At 38.4% G+C, this 21,100-nt stretch overlaps 1 protein-coding gene across 2 annotated transcripts in view; it reads left to right on the forward strand.

Annotated features, from left to right (window-relative positions):
* The window catches only part of luzp1 (leucine zipper protein 1), a 72,867-nt gene extending 55,435 nt beyond the window's left edge, over positions 1-17,432 (forward strand). The window contains exons 2-5 of one of the 2 annotated variants that reach the window (XR_009425043.1): positions 2,013-5,164; positions 13,249-13,435; positions 13,595-14,022; positions 14,273-17,432. Coding sequence is in view for 1 of the 2 variants with exons in the window: in XM_059520449.1 (XP_059376432.1) it covers positions 2,234-5,164; positions 13,249-13,407 (3,090 nt within the window). In the remaining variant the exon portion in view is untranslated. Of the gene's footprint in view, positions 1-2,012; positions 5,165-13,248; positions 13,436-13,594 lie in introns of both variants that reach the window. The other variant, XM_059520449.1, reaches the window with a different exon arrangement.
* Positions 17,433-21,100: the final 3,668 nt, after the last annotated feature.

The following is a 21,100-nucleotide window of genomic DNA, read 5'->3' on the forward strand; positions in this document are numbered from 1 at the left end:
CTTTTTAAATGCACAGAATGCAATGCATACATAAAAAAAAATATTATTACCCATTGTTTCTCTGTCTGTACTTGTAATGTGAACAATGACAATAAAGTTGACAGATGAATTAAGTGCATTTAAGTGCCATTCAGTTGGGGTTTTAAATAAAGCATTTTCTGAGATGCACATTAAACATTAAACACACAAAACATTAATTTAATTTCTCTTTTAATTATTGAAAATTAAGCAAACTTAACTTTTTGGTAAACAAAGGGGATTTACTATTAAAAATAAAACATGGAAGAAATAATGTGTGATTTTTTTTTTTGTAGTAGTAGGGCTATGTACATTCTGCTGAACAATAGTAATACAGGACTTTTATTTTGACGGGTTGACGTACCTTTACAGTTCTGTGTATGTGATGTGACGCTAGTTTTACTCAAGTCAAACAGTCAAATGCTCATGAAGTGACTGTCAAAGCAGTTCTGGAGATGTTGTTCATGTGTTCACGTCCTTATTTAGTGAGACAGCAGATGCTGAAATTACCGCTGAAATTAATTTTTTTTATTAATTCATTAAAAATTTGGCAAATTCCGTGCCATTCCACGTTAAACTGTTGAATCCGTTGTTATGACTGGATTCCGCGATTCCCTCCACGTTTTCTGCATCGCGGAAATCATAGTGCCCTAGTTGTGGTATGCCAGCTCTATCTTGCAATGGACACACGCCACGACGTTCTTTTTAAAAATCAAAACACTGCTGACTCCTTGCAGTATGAGATTTCGGACGCAGCGCTTGTGTCTTTGTGGGTGACGTAAACGCGTTGTGTCACATTAAAAAAAATAATTGCGAAAGAACCTGACGTGAGATTTATAATAAATTAAAAGAGGCTTCGAGGCAGAGGAATTTTCCTCGATAATTTTTTGTAATCGAATTACTCGAGTTACTCGAGGAATCGTTTCAGCCCTACTTGATACACTCCGGTGCTGCCCCGGAAAAACAAACTGCATCCACTGTTCATGTAATGCTGGGTTCTTGGGGAAGCTGAACACTGTAACTTTCCCTCATATCCAAAAATGCACTTATTTGGAGGCATTCTCGAACAAATCCTATGCAGCGCTGCCGACGGTTTTGAAGCGTGTTGATGTGCGCGGTCTCGCTCTCCTCTGGTCAATGTGTGTGCGCGGGCACGCTTTTCCAGGAGAAATGCTCATATAAGGACTTCCGTTCTCGTCTACGTCATTAGATCCACGATCGAAAAAAAAAACCAGCCAAAACTTGTACCAACCCGGAAGTGAGATTTTTGGCACAGAAATTCTCAGTCATTCTTCTAAATTATTTTTTTTAAACTTTGGCCATGTTTAGCATGAGAATCCATCTCTTTAACACAGTGAACAACTCTGAATACACGAAACACCATTGTACCCCCCCCCCTTTAAGTCATATGAGATCAAATGACTACTTGACAACAAAAATATTTGTATACTATTTTTTATTGTCAATAATGTTGACTTATCGTTTCAGCCCTAGTTCTAACTCTTGCTCAGCATCATGAGGTTGTGATTAGGGGTGGCTGTCACTATGAAGTCATATAAACAGAGGGCAGAATGAGTGACTTGTGCTGCTTTCAACAAACGTGCAGCAAGAAATCGATGCTGCAATTATCATTGGTGGTGGTGAGGTCCAACAAAGCAGTGCATGTCCTCTTCTTTGTCATCCGCGTCCCCCTTCCAAGGTATTCCTTATCTTAGTGGCCAAATCTTTCCATTGGCTTATTAATGTGTGCTCTGATTTTTAAAAAGCACATAAAAATTTGTAGGGTGAAGGTTGAAACTGAAGGTTTGTGAATGTAAAATCATGCACAGATAAAGTATGTATTAAGGATTTTGTCATTAACTAAACACTCATTGATGTGTGAAATCTGAAAACAAATTTTACAGACATTTCTCATATTGTTTTTATAATAAATATGCTTGTATCTGTTTTACAACAGGCACTTCAGCTTTGTGTTCTTTTTTTCTGTCTTGAAGGTGGTCAGAACTCACTTGGATCATCAGTGATAGTGGTGACAAGACTGAAATAAAAAGCATTCAAAACATCCTCCTGAAGGTAGGAAGAAAACGGGGACCTGTCCTTTATCATTTCTTCTTAAGAGTCCCGGAACCACTTAGAAAACACCACCATACAAATATGTACCCCTCCATCAAACAATCATAAAGACCTCACAGTAAATTAGGATAAGAAAGAAAAAATGACAGACACAACAAGTCGTCATCTGAGGCACAAGTTGCAGAGCTTCGGACGACGTCTGGATGAGCTTGAAGAGGCCAGAGGCAAACTACAGAAGGCTGAAGATGAACTTCTTGACATTCAGGACAAAATCATTCAGGCTGAGGGTAGCAATTCCTCACTGTTTGCCGATGTGGAGACAATGCGTAAGAGATTGCTCAAAATTGAAGGCAAAGATGAAGAGGTCAGGAAAGCGGAGGATCTTTGTCGTGAGGTTCGGGAGAAATTAGATCAGGAAGAGAGACTTACCAATAATCTTAAAGCAGAGATTGAGCGTCTTCAGCGTAGAATGACTGAACTTGAGAAGCTTGAAGAGGCTTTTGGTAAAAGCAAGTCAGACAGTACCCAGTTGTGCCTTAGTCTTAACGAAGAGAGAAACTTGACCAAAAAGCTTGCAGCAGAGCTTGATACCTTGAAGGCCCGTGTCAAGGAAGTGGATACTTCTGAAGCTCGACTTGCCAGGGCAGAGAAATCCCTTACTGGAGAGATGGAGAAACTAAAGAGTCTAACTCAGACCTTTGTGACTGAACGCAAAAGACTACTGGAAAGGCAGAGAGAGGATGAGAAAATCATACTCAAGCTGACTGAGAAGCTTGAACGTCAGAAAAACAAACTAGACCCAGCAGACCACAGACGATTTGATTCCAGAGATCTTCGAATTGAGGATGAGTTTTCAGCAAGCCTTACATGCAAACTGGCCAGGAAGAATAGTCTTGACTGCTTGAAGCATTCAGGTGACCTAGATTTAAGAAATGAGTCAGAGAATGAGAAAAATAGCTTAGAGGGGCAAGAAGATAATAAAGTTAAAGACCTCAGCCAGGAAGTGGAAATACTGAAGAATCGTTTGAAGCAGATGGAGTTAGTGGAGGAGGATTTGAAGAACATGGAATCCAAGAATGCTGAATTGATCGAAAAGTACCAGCAGGAGAGAAACCGTAGTCAAGCTCTCAATGACCAGGTTGAGCAGATGAAAATGCAGCTCAATGGTTGCAGCAGTAGTAATGGAAATTCTGCAATTACCAGCACTACAAAGGTCCTAGAAAATGGCAAGGCAGAAAATGAAGAGATCCATGTACGAAGCTTCAGACAGGAGAAACCTAAATTGCTAAATAGGAGTCCTGCTGCTTCTGAACCAGTCACCTCGAAGTACAAAAGCAGACAGGCATCTCCTCAGCAGAGACGAGAAACTAAGCAGAGGAATAAAGACCTGTGTCACTCCACAGAAAGCTCCCCAAAGACTGTACGAAGGACTCTTAGTCCAGCACATGGTGTCAGGAAAGTTGTCAGGACTGGTGTGTCCAGTACTACTTCTGATAATGAGACAAAAGATGGAAAGAAAGATGAAAAAATTGGAAGTGCCTCATCAAGTACTCTCAGTGAAAGCAAGAAAGTTTCAGTCCTTAGTCGCTATCCTCCAGCTGCTAATGACCAAAGGTCTTGGAAGCCATCGGTCAAGCAAATCGACAGTGATAGCAATAAGAGTCGAACAGAGAAGTTGTCCAGGTACCCTGGAAATGATAGTGAATCAAACAACTCTGATGGGTCACTCCTAATTTCAGCCAGTGCTGCTGTCATTGCTTCATCTGAGAAGGGACTAACTGAACCTGAGAATCTAGATCAGGATGCTTCTGCAATGTTGAGTATGTCCAAGGCAAATGGATCCTATACTGCTTACAGATCCCATGTATCTCCATCTGTTCTGAGTGAGCATGGTTCTGATGGTCACTCCTCAGCCTCTGAAACAGAATCCACTGGCTCCAGACGATCGGTAGGTGAGCAAAACGACCCCCAGATGTCAAGTGGAAGAAAATACACTCGATACTCACAATTGCAAGAATCTTACTCGGATGGTTCCTCAAAGGTCCCCTTCAGCGAGGAGCAACACAGGCCTCTTACGGTGGAAGGGGATAACCAGGAAACTATGCATTCTACCTCAGGTATTGAGGTCCGCAGGTTATGCAGCCCTCGTGAAGCCCTCCGGTCAAAAGCTATCATCAAGCAAGCCATTGTTGAGATTGATAGAAAGGAAATGTTGTCAGGGGGAGTCACAGAGCCTTTGACCACCAGTGGAAAACCCAAGATCTCCACTAAGCCAGTATTGACCAGCAAGATGACCAGCAGTATCACCTTTTATCCCAATGATCCCAGTTCCTCTCGAACAAGCAGTCGGAGCAGTAGTTTATCAAGCGAACCCCCTTCCAAGGAAAGGCACACTTCCACAAGTAATATTGTTATCAGCCCCAGTATTGAGCACAGAGGAAGCATCTCTATACCTTACGAAATATCCATCCCAAAGAGTGAGATCACTCTACGTCATAGTGAGGTTGATGCTGAATATTCTGAAACTCACAGTTGCCTTGAGACTTCTCCTGTGGAGGCAGCCCTCATATCTCAAAGCAGCTTCAGCCTCCAGTCTTCAGAAGCTTCGGACTTAAACAATGACATTGAGTCTGGCTTTGAGAGCAGCAGTAGCAGCACCGCCATGACCAGCTGGAGAAGCTACCACAACCACAACTCATATGATGACAGTTTGTCAGAAATGAGAAATGTCACTGTCAGGAGCACTTGGAGAAGCCATGGGGCAGCTTCTGTGGATGAATCTGCTCGAGCACTAAGGCAAGATGGCACAGAGGATGAGGGCGAGTCTGCAACCACCTGGAGAGCATATAGGGCAACTACCGTAATGGAAACTCCATCAAACTCCAGCACTGTTGCAAATTGTGGAAGTAAACCAAGCCCAGTCGAAGTATACATGCGTAGGATCAACAATGCAGCACCATCAGTCCCTGATCTGGGACGACGGAACAAGAAGACTCCTTCTCCAGAGAGGGCTATTGCACATGAGCCTGTCAGTGCTCAGCAACTTCAGCCAAGAGGCCGTAAGCACCCCATAGTGAGTACTGACTTTTTACCTTTTGACCATATTCAATAAAAAGATGTAGATTTCATTAACAGACTGGACAAGCATAGCCCTGCTAAGATAATTTTATAAATTAATTTAACCTTTAAATACATTTTATAAATGTGTTTGCCCTTTTAAAAATTCATTTTTTTGCATAGTTTCACATTTAATTTGAATATTTATCATGATATAAACTAGTTTGTTAGTATGAATGCATTATATTCCTTGCCAATTTAAATTTTTACTGCTCAGTCTACCAATGGGTGTTTTTAATGAAGATCAATGAAGATAAAGTTAAACAAGTGCGTAAAAATAAGGGAGCTCCGATTTAGAATTTTTTTTTTTTTTTTTTTTTACAATGGGGCAATTGTTGCACAATAGCACACCCAGCACAATCCTGATTCCTTGAGCTGAAAAAGAGCGTACATTGATTTATGCATGCTGTTTGAAATTACGTCTCAGAGAAACTTTGTTACTTTGTTCAAGTTACTTTGTAAGTTAATAAATAAAGAAATATGAAGTGTACCTCACCTTCAGCATTATAATTATTTTACCTGCGCCAGACAGAGATTGAGATGGTGGCACTGCATGTCATGCCAAACATCGCCCTTTTGTGGAGATGATCATATTTCCCAAAGCAATATTGTCCAATAGCAATCAGTAGCCGATCAATTGGAGCACCCCTACATAAAATATCCTGGTAAAATTGAGGTTAGGTCAGCAGTATGCCTATGCAAATCATCTGATTATCCAAATCCAATCTTGCTTGTTTATACTCTTGGTAGTTTGTGTTCTGCCCCCTGGTGAGACCTGGTGAGGTCAGCTGGGTCACCTTAAGCATGCAGTAAGTTAGTAAAATAAAGATGACGGAATTGCGGAAATGTATGCGAAAATGTGAGCCAAAAAGATAGGCTACATATAATAATAATAATAATAATAATATATATGGTGTGACGTGCCCTGCCCACTAGTGTTCACGCGCATGTTTCACTCTCCTTGTCACTGCGCAGTTTGATGCTCCGCTCAATATTCCACTCTTTGAATGTGTGTTCCACTCAACTACCGCTCATCCTCACCAGAGAAGAAAAGTCCACTCAAATAACGTGCCGACTTAAAATTTATATGCTGTATACTTGCTCCTGTTTGCAGTAGCGCTACTCTGCTGTAACATGGTGTTGATTTGGAAGTTTTTCTTGTAATACTCGCATCTGGTAGGTCAAGAGGGCAGAGCATGGAGTATTTTTAGATCACTTTCTGTCTGCTGAAAGAGAAAAATAGGCCCTTGAGATATCTTTCTCTTCTGTTTTTCTTGATATGGAATCCTAACCAGGAAACTGTTTTCCAGTTGTAGCCAGTCTATGTCTTCAGTCATTTGAATACATTGTAAGTACACGCAAGACTAAGCTGAAGTGAGAATTAATAAACAAGGATCTTATTGTTTATATTAGTTTGGATGTATGGAACTTTCTGATCAGGTTGACATCTTCGATTTAATATTTTTGCTTCCTTTTAAAGTGGTATAATACTCCACATGAATGGCGAAAAGTATGTGGACACCTCCTAATTAATTGCTTCAGACAGTTTTATGTAGGTCTCTACACGTGTATATTAGGGCTGTCAAAATTGCTAAAAAATGACGTTCGAATATTCCCTCTAAAAAAAAACATGAATATTCGAACTATTCGAACATCTGGTGGCGCATGTTGTCAATGACGCGCATTACGTCAATAACAGGACAAAATAATACAAAGAGACATAACTACTTGTATAGGGTTCTATGTAAGTTTAAACATATTTGACAACGTATTACCTACAAAAAAACAAGGAAATCAACTAATGGCCAAGACTGCAGACCTCACGGTCTCTCACCCTCTCTGCGCATAACGGTTTAAATGAACAAACACATTTTTCAGTGCTGATCGTGAATTCTGTCCCAAATATAGCAGGCTTCATTCAGTGATTGAACTAAATATTATTAATATTAATTGAAGTTTTACAGCATATAGAACTGGCATTGAATGCTCCGAGCGAGCTGTGCTGTGGTAAACATGGAACTTTTCCTTGACATGAAACGATAAATAATCAAACCTCGCTTCCATTGCTTGACAGAACTCCCTGAAGCCTGCCCCATCCTTGATACTGATCGGTCTCATGTCCTTACAAATGAACGAAATTAATTGATCCGTTATGGCCTCTTGTCGTGTTGGAGACAAAGAGCTTGTGGCGGGCGATGCAAAGTAACGTTAAGTGTCAAGACGTGACTGTTTAACTGGAGTTCCACACATTATGCCATGCTCATTTGGGTGCATATTTTTGAGATGTGACCTCATGGTTGAATGGTATGCTAACTGTATCTTGAATAGCTTGCATACAACTTCATCTCGCGGGTCAACAATTTTACCTCGCTTTCTCTGCTGCGGTCGAGTTGGGCTCTGCACTTGCTGCCATCTTCCATGAAGACGCGTCAACTTTCAGCAGTGATGCTGTGCCAGACAGTGCGACTCCTGCGACCTGTCCCTGAATCCTCAGGCGCGCTAGCGCGCCTACTCGCAAAGCAGACAACCACGCCTCTACTACCGCGGGCGTTTTTTCCACATTTTTGTTTTATTCGAATATTAATTTCACCTTCGAAATTCGTTTTTTAAAAACTATTCGAATATATATTCGAATTTAGAATATTCGTTGACAGCCCTAGTGTGTGTGTGTGTATATATATATATATATATATATATATATTATGGAAGTAATATTTCTTTGTAAGATACTGATACATGGAAAGAGCTAATAATGGATGAGTGAGAGGCCATGCCTTTGTCTTCAGCAAAACTGTTAGTCAGGTCAGCGGGCAGTTTTTGTCTCAGCAGCTAAACCAATTCGAGTCTGGTGTCACCCCAGCAGTCAAAACAAAACAGGGAAAGCAGGCCCTTTTCACTGGCTTTCATCCTTTTTCACTTACTGAGAATACAAGTAAGAGAATAGAGCTGCATCCTATCAGCTCACCAATTACCATCATCCTCTCATTAAACATCTCAAACAGCCCAGACCTAATTAAACTATTGAGATGGCCTTTGAGACATAAACATGGCCCCTTCCTGGCACAAGACTTCAAAAACTGCCCCTTTTTCTTCAATTTCTCTTTCTCACGTTCAATTTCATGCCATGTTAGATTTTTTTGTTTTGTTTTTTAGTCTTTTGCTCTGATGAATGGTAAATGTCTGTTCGTTTATCTGAGAAAGCCGAAAGATTAATGCACAAGTGAATTCTAACACTTGCATAACCAGAGGTCAGATCATTTGTCTTACTCTCTTCTCTCTGTCACTCAGTGAAGGTTGGTTTTCTTTGTGCTAGCAATGGTTCTTCATGTTGTCATTGCAGCTTTAAGTTAATATACTGCTATTGTGATCACACAATCATTCATTCACTCTTATTTCTCTCTGTCGGGGATTCTGTCATTAATCTTTTATCTCTTTTAGCTTTAAAGCGTCTTTCCATCTGTAGAAGTAAACATGATTTGTGCCATAAACCTTTAAATTTAAATTTAAAAAGGGGTAAAAAATGGATACAGATATGTATGCCAGGCCTTTTCTTCAAATGTGTGCATTTTTTGCCTTATGGTAAAACATAAACTCCATCAAAACACTCTCTCAGGAGTTTGTTTTATGTATCTACTACATCCAACAGTGTTTACTTATACGTCACAGAAGAATTCTGAGTTCAGTCGTTTTCATTCCACTACAGTGTAGTTTTTAATAGTGAATAATTTTTTTTAGAATAAAATAACTCACTCTTTTGTCTTTATAATGCTAATTTCATAGCTAGAATTTGTATGTATACTAAATACACATTACGGAATTATATTTTCATACTTTTTTTGTGTAAAGAGTGACTGTTTTTTTTTTTTATTATACAGCTATATCACTCTTTGTTTAGATAATAAGATTGAGATTAGAGGTCTGGGTATGGGTCAAGTCTAAAACGATCAAATCTACACATTAAATTGAAAAGTAGCATAAATATAGCCTTAAGCAAAAAAGTTTGTTTAGGTTGAATACAAGTCAACTCCAAGGATGTAAAAATGGCAATAGCCAAAGTAATAACTACATATTCTCAGTCTTGCAACTGATTGAAAGCAAATTTTATCCATTCCCACTCAATCTGGAATCCATTAGGAAGGATTTATCTAATCAGCCCTGGTCAGGCATGCATTCAACTTTATCTCCAACTCATGTGATTTTCCTTTTTTTTTTTTTTACTCTGAATGTATACTAAACATCTCAATAAATGCCTCACTCAGGGTTTTCACTATGATTGTGACACAGCATGATCAGTGTTTAAATGAAGAAATCCTATAAACTGAGAATTTGTTCCATTTTTCTTTTTAGCTGTTTGTAGATAATTACGAGTTCCATTGTAAAACTCCTCAGACTTCAGCTAATAAAACAGATCTTCTAAGTGAATTGTGGTCACAGCTGTGGATGCAGGATTGAATTGTTGATTCCATTATTTCTATTTATTTCTCTGGACCTGTATCACATGGCGTGGTTCCTTTTTTTTTAATTTCAATGTATCTACAGTGGAATAGTTTGACCGTGGATGTCTTTATTTAAACCTTCAGACGGATTTCCAGACTGTGTCTTATATAAGATCAATACCAGAGTGATTAGAGGGAGATTCAATCTGTCCATCAGTGATGTGGTGTTGTTGTGCTGATGGGGCAGAGGTATTATCTCCTCCATTATTAATGAAGGCACGTGTCCAGGACTGTCCTCACAGATCAAGGTCACCCGTTTCATATCTCTGACACAAAGCCTATGTGAGTCAAATATATGTGCTAAAGTCATTAATACTCCTGCTGCGTGGAGAGCAGTATAAAAGTAAAGTAATCCTGGTTGGCCAGATGTCGTGTTATGTTTAGAGCTGGAATGACTTTTCATCCCTGCGTATAAAAATACACAAATCTGGAGTGATTTATGGAGGAATTTTGATCACCGGGTTTTTTTTTTTTTATACTGGGACAGTTGTGCTTAGACAGGCAACCATTAACTACTTATTTATATAACACTTTGCTTTGTATTATATACATAATATAACAACAACACTTTGGTTAATGGCATCTGTGTAGTGTGAATTTTCTTTTCTTTCTTTTTTATCAGCTTGAAAAGAATCTCCTTATATCTTATTTAATGTTTTTTAATGAAGACACTTCCAACTAAGAGTAGAAAAAAGTAGCAATAAATAGAATTGGTAATTCGTTTTCAATCATTTGTAGTGTTCATAAAAAATATTTCATACACAAATAAATGTGTTGCGTAAGTATATCAGAAGGTAATTTTGTAGTACTTTGATATCCAATATAGTTTTGAATGATAATGTTAGGTATTAAGAAATTCACAATTTCAAAATCTTTTCGTAACAGACCACATGTTCTGTTCTTGATACTAAGTATATAAACACTTGATCTTTGTTAGCCAAATTTTTATTTTTAAAAACTATATATATATATATATATATATATATATATGACAATACATGTCAAAATACATTTGTCACTTCAGGACAATCACTAGGAGCAAGTTACAGTTATAAGCTGTAACTTCACATTATTCACATAAATGGCTTTTCTGTGCCATGGATCTACATGAAACCCATTCCGTCATGACATCTTTCTGTAAGATTGTGCTTGGGTCATTTCCACCCATTGCCCCTTCCTGAGTGACACAGGAAGTTGCAAGGTTGCGCCTGCCCCGATGCATCGTAACTGGTTTCCTGTACACCCACCTCTCGTATCCCAGCAGGCCTCAAGCCCTATTATGGACAATTAGCATCTGTCTGCTGTGTACGAAATTCCACAGCAGTGTGTGGCATATCCTGCTGCCTCATTTGGGAACTTTTTATAACTGACGTCATGAACCATTTGGTTGGCTGTGTAAAGTCTCCACCTTCATGGTAAAGAAAAGAGACAATCATCATTCTATATTAGGACATGTTCTGCGGTCTGAGCAATTTCTCTCCTCTGACGTGTCTAATAAATGTTTGGTCTGATACTTATACCTTTGTTGGAATTGGCAACACATATTTTAATTAAACATCTAGGACTGTTTAAATGTTATGTTTAAAATAGTTCTCTTTAGGTCCTTGCTCAGTTGTTCACACAGTTTCTTTTTCTTTTTTTTAACTTTAGAACGCAAACTTACATGATATATGTGACCCTGGACCACAAAACTGGTCATAAGGGTAAATTTTTTTAAATATATATACAGTAGAAAATGTACAAAATATCTTCATGAAACATGAACTTTACTTAATATCCTAATGATTTTTGGCATAAAAGAAAAAGTAATAATTTTGACCCATACAGTGTATTGTTTGCTATTGCTACAAAAATACCCGTGCTACTTAAGACTGGTTTTGTGCCAGCCTGGAATATTCGTGGAAATTGATAATATATAAAAAAGTCACACAAAGTCTTAAACATTTCTATAAATGTATTTATTATATCCATTAGAAAATGCTCTTTGACAGTCTGTATTTTTTTTTTTATGTACAATAATCTCAATTGAGTGGAAATGTAATATTTTATAATATATTAATATATTAGAGAGAAATAAAAAAAAATGCATTTCATGGCATTTGTTTATTTGCTTTAAATGCCATTTATATATATTGCCATTCAAATAAAGGGATTTAATTTTCACACTATTTACTAATCAGTGATATTTAGCGTTGGGTATCGATTGGGTTTTATTCGATACCCGTGCCATTTCAATACTTTTAAAACAGCCTAAACGCCTTAACGGTGCCTGAATAGATAATTCTATAAAAATAAATAAATAAATAAAAATGCCTTAAAAGGATAAACATTAAAGAACATTTAAAAGATTTAAAATAAATCCATAGCTTTCACATGCTCCTTGGATGCTCTCATTTCCCAAGCTTCCCTTACTCTTAGGCTAATAAATGTATTTCACGATCTGGGTCATTATTTAATACAAAACCACACATAGTGTTCCTATTGTATCTCTGTCAATCACTCTGATATTTAGTTAAAATGAGTGCTGTCTGTCACTGTCTTCAACCAGTTCTGTGAATTACTGTATGGTCAATCTTTATAAAGTAGCAACAATGTCATTTGTAAAGTACAGTCTTAGGCACATTAGTATTTTCACCCCAAAAAAGGGTTTTAAGCCAGTTATTTTATATATTTTGCTTTAGTATGTCAGTAGGAAATATCAGTTTACATTTCCAAACATTCATTTTGCCATTAATTTTAATAATAATCTAGTTTTTGAATGCACAAGCAGTCTGACAATATACTGCCTAAGACTAAGACTTTTGCACAGTAGCATAATTAGATTAAGTATATTTAAATAAGTGTAATTAAAGTATGTGTTCATATGCGTTAAGGGCTAGAAACAGCTGCGGTGTGATGAGTGAAAACTTTACAGTAGATCAGAAACCGATTGCTCTCTCGTTACGTTTTGTAAACTGTGTTTATGACAAAGAACTGCACAGATATTCTAACAATCTGTCGATAAACACACACCTTGTCATCTCTATTTGTGTTTGAGTCCGCTCGCGCTGCTCCGCCACGGTCTGAGGATTGAAGAGCGTGCTGAAAGACGGGAAGAAGATAGGTCTGCCTCCGGGGTCATATGACATTTAAGCGGACTGACTCTGAGGCGATCGCGAATTTGTGTACAGTTTATGGAGATAAATGCTATAGCCCGGCTAAAAAAAGGCTAGCGATGCCCGTGCTTCTTGCGTACATTTCAGAGAACCAGGACAAATGTTTCAACCGATCGCTCAGGCATTTAAGAGACACCGAAATGAGGCACCAAAGTCTTCGTTCTGATTCGGTTCGGTGCATAGCTACCGGTGCCATATTGGTACCGGGTTTCCGTACCCAACCCTAGTGATATTACATATAATAAAATTAAAATTTTACAGTCAGGCAATTATGTGATTGTCACAGGCCTATATCCCTTCCAAACATGACAGAATTTGGTGGATATAGAAATCAATTGAAATCATTAGTATACTTAATCATGTCTATTGTATGTTTGCTCTCTTCCCAGTCTGCAGACGATCGAGAAAACGCTCCGTCCTTATGGCGAAGGCAGCCTGCAGGTGACGTGGACCTCTACGATAAGTCTGGGAGTCGTGGAGCGTGGTCTAGCAGAAACCGTGCAGCTGATGGAAGCCGGTCGTGGTCAAATCGTCATCTGGACAATTGACCCAGATTACCCACATTTCCAAATAGTGGTATGCGTTTTTCTTAGAAACTCATTGAGTTACACTTGTCTAAATCTAGATACCATATAGGATTCTAGGTTATACTTAATTAAAGCAAGGTAGAAGCTAATTACTCGCATGGTAATGAGTCTAGACCTAAAGTATCCTCGTGTGTTTTTATTGCCGCAGTTCTTACATCTCAAAGCGGCTCTTGTGCGCAAGGAATGAAGATCATCTCATCTCTTCAGTTACACCATATCTTTAAAGACCATCAGATGAACAGATTTCCAGACAGTGACTCCTGGGAACCACCTCATCGAGCTCTGACATCAATCACACCTGTATGAATTCACCATCTTCCAGCCTTTCATTTGGGAACAGCAGTCACATGTTCCTACAGCGATGAATCCTCTTCTGCTCCCCGTAGTGTATTAAAGTCTTCAGATGTGACAAGGGAGAGGCGCAGACATGTGACTGTGTTTGAAGGATGTGAAAGGGGCTCTGGATCAGCACTTTGAGAACCCCACACAGTCCTCCCTGGTGCCACAGGTCCTGGTAGATGTCCAAACCTGAATTTCATGTGTTTTCAAAAGGAGAAGGTTACAGTTTGTGGCTTTGTAAGTAGTCTGACAATCTCACTTGTTTCTGGATGGTGTTTAATTCAGGAATCAATTGGGATTATTGCACACATCTAAAATTAATTGATTATCCAGGCGTTCACACGTAGAGCCAGTAGTGCTAAGTCTTCAGTGTGCATTAATGTACATATACCCAGTTTTTCATGCCTGGTGCCCAAGTTTATTTAATCTTATTTGTAATTTGCTCCTTGTATCTGATCATGTCTATTGAAATGTATTATTTTACTAGTACTATTCCTTCATCTTCATCTCTTTAACTGGATTTGATGGTCTCACAATCAGCATAGCGAATACACAGGACCACCGACACAAAGAAGCTGGGAAACAAATCTGCATGTTGACTCTTCCCTGTCTAAGTAGCTCTGAAGGGATGTTTGCTTTGGATTCCAAACCAGCTAGAGAAGAATCCAGTCATCTAGAGCTCATCTCGATGTGACCTCGTCCATTTGGGTAGCTAACCGGGATTAACCCAAATGTTGGACATTTATGGAGGATTTTCAGAGTGGACTCCACAGCCGCTCTGTGACTCTACTTGCAAACTTTGCACAGAAAGACATTGGTCCGAACTCTCAGTGTGTCTTGGGAAACCAGCGTTAGGAATTCTGCTGGTCTGAGTCAGTCTTAAAAAAAACCCTAGATGGGTTGGTTTTCAGTTATTTCAGCTGTACAGCTTGTTGAGCCTTGAGGGTGGCTAGCATGACACCACAGAGGATCCAGAATGCTTAAGTTAGGAATGCCTGTGCTTGGATAAATGGCCTCACCATTGAAAACATCTGAATGCCCATCACTTTGTCCTCATGTGGAAATATTATTGAATAGAGCTGCTGCAGTTGAAAAGTCTTGTACTGTTTCTATTAGGTTTTAAACTCTAGTTTCGCCAATGATTTATTTTCTCATTCAGGCTTAGATTCCTATTGTCCTTGAATACTCTAAAGTGTCTGTGTGTATTAATATCTCTCTTATACAATACTGTGTCTCGATTGAACCCGACGATGACGACGAAGGGTCTATTATCCCTCGGCCCGCCAGATGATCTCAGTCTCCAATGTCACTGGAATGTGGGATGTTTTATTTTTGTGTTTGTTTTAATCTAATGCTGTACATGTAAAGTTCGGGGAGTTGATGTTCAGGTGAGCAGTTTGCTTTCTTCGCAGCATCTTACTTGCTTATTACTGCTTTCAAAAGATCCACACCTCAACATCAGTCAGTTTTTCTTCGTTCTGGTCTTGTGTGCTTCTGTGTCCTGTATTCATCCCTCTGCTTGGGCTGGAAGGAGTCTTTGAAACAAGTGGAATTTATTTTTTTTTGGTCTATCGATTGATCCATTTTAAGTCATTCTAGTGAATTTGTAATTGCACTTAAATCATTAAAACAGTTTTATAAAGTACAAAAACAGACTAGATCCTTCTGAAAATCAGTAATTTCTGATGTATAAATAATGTTTTTACAGCTTTGGTTTGGATTAGACCTCAGAAATGGAGACACTACACATAATTGATGTGGCTAAGCAGGAAAAAATGTAATGTGTAATGAATAATATAATGATTTTACCACCAAACATCAAACCAAGACTTAATTTTCTACACCATACAGCATTTATAGTATATATTTGTCATGAATTTCTGAAAGTTTTTCAATTACTCATTAGACTTCGGTCGGTAGTTTGGCTTTGTACCAAACATGTCTTTCCAAATGCATTCCCCAGACTTCACCTCTGCTTCCTGTTCAGGGGTCTTGGGTTGAAGCGAACATGCTGGTTCCTGTATCTCATCCCCTTGCTTTCCCAGAATACCTCAGTGCTCTGGGCTGCTGTAATCCAACCTGCCGGTCCCTAAACCCATTTTATTAGCTGGCTAAAGCAAAAGCAGCAGTCATGATATACAACCCCTGTGTTGGTTGCAGGTCGTAGGTCAGTGCTGTATTTGATGGGCGTATAACTTGTGAGGGAGGAAGTGAGACCAGCTGGCAGCAAAAGAGTAGGCAGAAAGGGTGAACTGTTTGGGATGGTGTCTATGTGTGGTACCAAGAAGGACCAGGAGGGTCAGCCTGGATTCTGTAGAGTTTTAGCCATTTCTCAACTTCCACAAATAGTTTCAGGCATTATGAATTGTAAATCCCTCTATAATAAAATTGTGCCCGCTCAAAGCTTGCAAACGTGATCCTAAAACTGCAGCATGAGCCGGATGGATGTGATGATATAGTGCAAGTCTGTACTGAAAATCCCAGCAGACTCTTCCCTCCCAACCCCCTGGCCAGGCAAAGGTTTCTAGGCTGCTCTGTGGGTTCAACGCGCAACCGCAGCTGTCGGAAACCGTCGTTTTTATGTGCTCACAAGTCAGTCCAAAGTTTCTGAAAGAGGCCGACTGAATCCACAATTGTCAAGGAATTCTTCCTCAGTTCTCAACCCCATTTACTAATGTGTCAGTAAACCGTTCGCCCTCAGAAGTCATCGAACACATGTCTCTGATTTTCATTCCTCCACTTCTGTCTTTAGCTCTCTGTGGAAATAATGGCTGTGAGCTTCGATTACACGTCTCAGAACAGATCAAAGGTTATATAGTTTCACATACTGTTCGTTTAAAAGAACTAAATCCGGAAAAAATATCTCCCTACATCAAGGTTTTCCTATCTACATCACTTTTGTGTACATTTATGAGGTCAATCTAAACCTAGTTATGACACCAGTCAGAAAGCATTACCATGTTAAGCTTCTGACAGATGTTGATTGATTACTCAGAATGGTTTTTAATAATTTTTAGTGACAATTTTCTAAGCTTTATTGAAGATAGTAGTAATTTTGTTCTAAATGTCATTTATAAGCAATAAAGTAATATTGAATGTACAGAAGATAAAGTTTGAAGGCTGTGTTATACCCGCATTGTGAGACAGCATTGGTCCTGAAAGGTCAAAAATTGGTCACGGTGAGAATCTGCACTTAACCAGCACTTAACCTAAATGATTATTTTAACCCTTTCCTTAACCTTTATGGATTTCATTTTCTAATATGCCTATCCCCCCCCCCCCCCCAATTTATTTCCCCCTAATCATTTGAATGTACCGCCATCAAAGGTGTGTGTGTATATATATATATATATATATATATACACGTGTGTTTGTGCACTGGCCAAAATTAAAGAATAAGTTCACCTACAAACAACTGTGAGGCAGATCTTGTATTGTTGGTGTTGACAAATGGACTGTCCACATTATTTGTATAGACTGCAAAGTGTTTTATTTTAATTGGTCTTTTTTTTTTCTGTACGGCTAAGTGCTTTGTTTTGCTTTTTTAAACTGACACGTAATGTGCCAAAAATCATTCCAAGATGTTGTAGTTTACAAGGAAACTAACAGCTTCTTAAGCATTATTGAAATTAAAAGGGTAAATATTTCTGTTGTCAAGCTTTTCCTTCCTTATCTGCTTTTCCCCCTCTCCTCAAACTACAATAGTATAGGTTTTATTTAAAAGTATCCTGTAATATTGTAAAGTGGGCCATTCATTTTTTTCCCCAATTTTTTGTTTGTGTAGATGTGTACCTTATTGGGCTCCTGGAGAGTGTTTTTAGTGATTATTAATTTCAATGTTTTATTTGTAATTTGTATGAACTATTAAATTTGGCAGACTCCGTTCACCAGCTTTTCAAACGTTGCTTTTTTTCTTTCATTCTAAGGGAAGTGTTTAGGTAAAGTAAGATAAATATGTTGAGCCAAAGGCTCACTATGGTTCAGTTCTGTACTGTTCTCATCTTTTATTAACCACTCAGACTGTGGGTTTCCCTTCTGTTCATTCAGGGTTCATTCATCTCCTGTGCCGTATTAAAAGCGCTGCCAAAGACAGATTTCAGGCCTTAAACACACTTACGCAAACACGCTGTAACACAGAGTAACTGAATTTAAGTTCACTGATATTTGCTTATGCTGTCTCTCAAAGACACTGCACATATAAATCCAGCCTGCATCATTAAAGAACGGACAGAATGGTTATCAAGCAGGTGTTGGTACGGCGTGAACCTGCGATGAGGAAACAGTGTATTAATGCTCATTGTATTAAGCCTCTCAGTGTCAGCAATAACACTGTGTTTCAGTCTTACACCTTTGTACTGTAATATCTGTGCATGGAGCTAGACATCTCTTTAGGCTTAACTGCAGACTATATGTATTCCAGCTAATATAATAAAAGCAACTTGTTTGTAACAGGTTTGGGTTTGTGTGTTTATCTAGTGTCTTTTGATAGTTACTAGACATGATGGACAATGTATAGCCAAGAAGCTCAGTTGTCATTTAATACATATACTGGTCATAACGGTGCAATAAAACAATAAACCAAAAAAATTTGATAGATGTTAAGTATATTTGATTCACACCCCTTTGGTTTTAGCTGGCGGAACATATTCTTTGTGTGGTGCCAGATAGATCAATCTAAATACAACTCCTCAGAATATTGTATTCCAGTCAAGACAGTTACAATTAGGTGTATGCCTAAAAATGAGGGGTTTGCCCATGGTTTTGAAGCTTAAAGAAAAAATCCTGGATATTAATCAAAAATTCACTGGGAATTTGAAGGCCCGTTTACTCCAAGAACAATAAGTATAATAAGAAAAGTTAAATCCACACCACGACTATACTGAAAATGACACAGCAGCAACATTATTACTGGAATCAGAACATTTGTTTAGTTTTTTTGTTCCAGCTGATGAATGATTAAAACATTTACAGCCAATCAAGCCAAGAAAAGTGAGCCTTTTTTAGAGGTACACATACTTAATAGAATGTTATCGTCTGTTGGTGTGAACACTAGTTATTGTTTTGGTGTGAACAGTTTGGAACACCACGAGGATGAGTTATTGACTTGTGAACTGTTCCTTTAAGGCATCAGTACATTGTAAAGTAAACATATGATCTGCATTTTATGGCTTGGTACTGATAAGTAATGTTGACTTTTTCAGTGAGTTCATAAAGCAACAAACTATTTAGAAAGACACCATTAATCTGACAGGATGCTACAAAGAACTCTAAAACCAGACTTGGAGAGTTCACTCAGCATCAGAATTCACTATTATTTCTCCAAGTCCTTGAAACAGCTCCTAAAGCTTTAATCCTGTTCTGAGAAAAGTCTAGACAGTGAAGTCAGTCTTGTTCCCACCTTTTCTTTCAGTGTAGAACATTCATCAGCATTACCGAAGAGTTTAAAAGCATTTTAATGGAGTGTTAACATTAACTTGACTAGTGATTTAAAAAATGAAATATTAGAAGGCCTATCTAAGTGTGAAGGTGTTTGAGTATGAGTGTTTGTGCGCACGCATAACTATTTTAGTCCATGGGAAGTATATTTCTGCACTCTGGGCTGCTGGGTGTGTGGGGGTTTCTGTGTTGAAGGGCACATCGTGAAGTTGTTGTAGTGCGTGGGTGATTAGTAGCATCTGCCTGTGAACAGAATGAGTCAGGTTTGAGTTCTGACACACTCGTGTACCCATTACTGCAATGCCTGTGCATCAGAAGTCACATTCATAAACAGACACAGACTCTAGAGTCTAATGTGATGAAATATTGATCAGAGATCCCAGAGGGCATCCATGTCTCGGAGAATATTGCAGTATGTCAAATGTGTTAAAATAAGAGTTGAATTTGTCAATTTTAATATTATGCAACAAGATTAAGGAATCTGTCCTGAGGTGGTGCAGCTAGCGCATCATTTCCTGCTACCGGCTAAGGTTGTGGCTTTAGAAAAGTTAATAAATCTAGAGGGACTGGTCTTGAAGTTGCCTGCAGTTAACAGTTCAACATAAAAGCACAAAATACCGTAATATCTAATAGACATGATTTGAGGGCAATTCGGCCCTGTGGTCAATGAGCAGAATGTACTCACATTATCAAAACCACTGGACGACTGCAGTATTTTGAATTAAAGTATGGTTGTGGCATCGTGGTGCAGGCTGCTCAAGGCTCTAATCATGAACCAAACTGCTGGGGCCAATATCAGCTCAGGTCCCTCAGACTCCCACAATGCAGTGCAGCTGCCAGGGCCCACACCACACAAACTGGGGTTGAGGCCAGAGGCCTGGAGGGTTATAGCAAGAATAGACAGCGCCAAAAGAGAGGCCAAAAAAGCCTCTGGGCAGCATGACATGCGAAGAGACTGGATAAACTAAGAATAAAAAAAGCAAAGCAGACAGAAATGGGAAGGAAATGGCCATAACCAAAAGAAAAAGAAAAATTAGACCATGAAAAGGGGCTAAAGAAGCAGGTTAAGAGAACGTTTGATGAAAATATTGTGTATTCTATATGTGGATTTCTATAATTATGGATTACGCACAAAATTTTACAAAACAGTGGTAAATGGAATGCACCACAGGGAACAGAGAAGATGGGTCGAGATGCATTTTTTTTATGTTGTGATTCAACAAAGAAGTGAAAAATAATTTTCAAAAGAGCAAACTGTGACAAACAACCTAGGGAATGTTTTATCAAAAAAGAAAAAAAATGTGTAGTGGTGACTTTTGTTGATTGGATAGAGAATGATTTGAATGATTATATATATTGCCAGATAGAAGGCTGTCATTTTACATCAAGATCCAGTTTTACATTTTGATTTAAAATTAAACATGCATAGATGAATCATTTACAGCAAGAACATTTATTTAGAATTTCCATTTTACGCGAACTTAAACATCGAAGGCGGCAAACTTGTGAGGTTGTTCACAGACAATGTTTACAGAAAAAAAAAAAATTCACCCAATTAAGAAAATTTTGGGTAATGATTCACATTTATATTTTTAAACTCGAGCCAATGAAAAGTTGGCTCAAAATATAGATGTGAATCATTACCCCAATTTTTTTTAATTGGATGAATAAAACTTTTTTTTTCAGTGTGAGATGGAGCACTGAAAAATGGAAAAGAACAGTAAGTTCTCAACATGTTTTAAAGGACAATGTGAACATTTACATTTAATGTTTACATAAAATTATTTATAAAAGCATCAGAGTGGAACACAAAGTATGCATTCATTCTGAACCAGCTCTATAAGGCAAACCTGATACTGAACTGAATAAATAGAAGAAA

Source organism: Carassius carassius, chromosome 32, assembly GCF_963082965.1.
Source record: "Carassius carassius chromosome 32, fCarCar2.1, whole genome shotgun sequence".
NCBI lineage: Eukaryota > Metazoa > Chordata > Actinopteri > Cypriniformes > Cyprinidae > Carassius > Carassius carassius.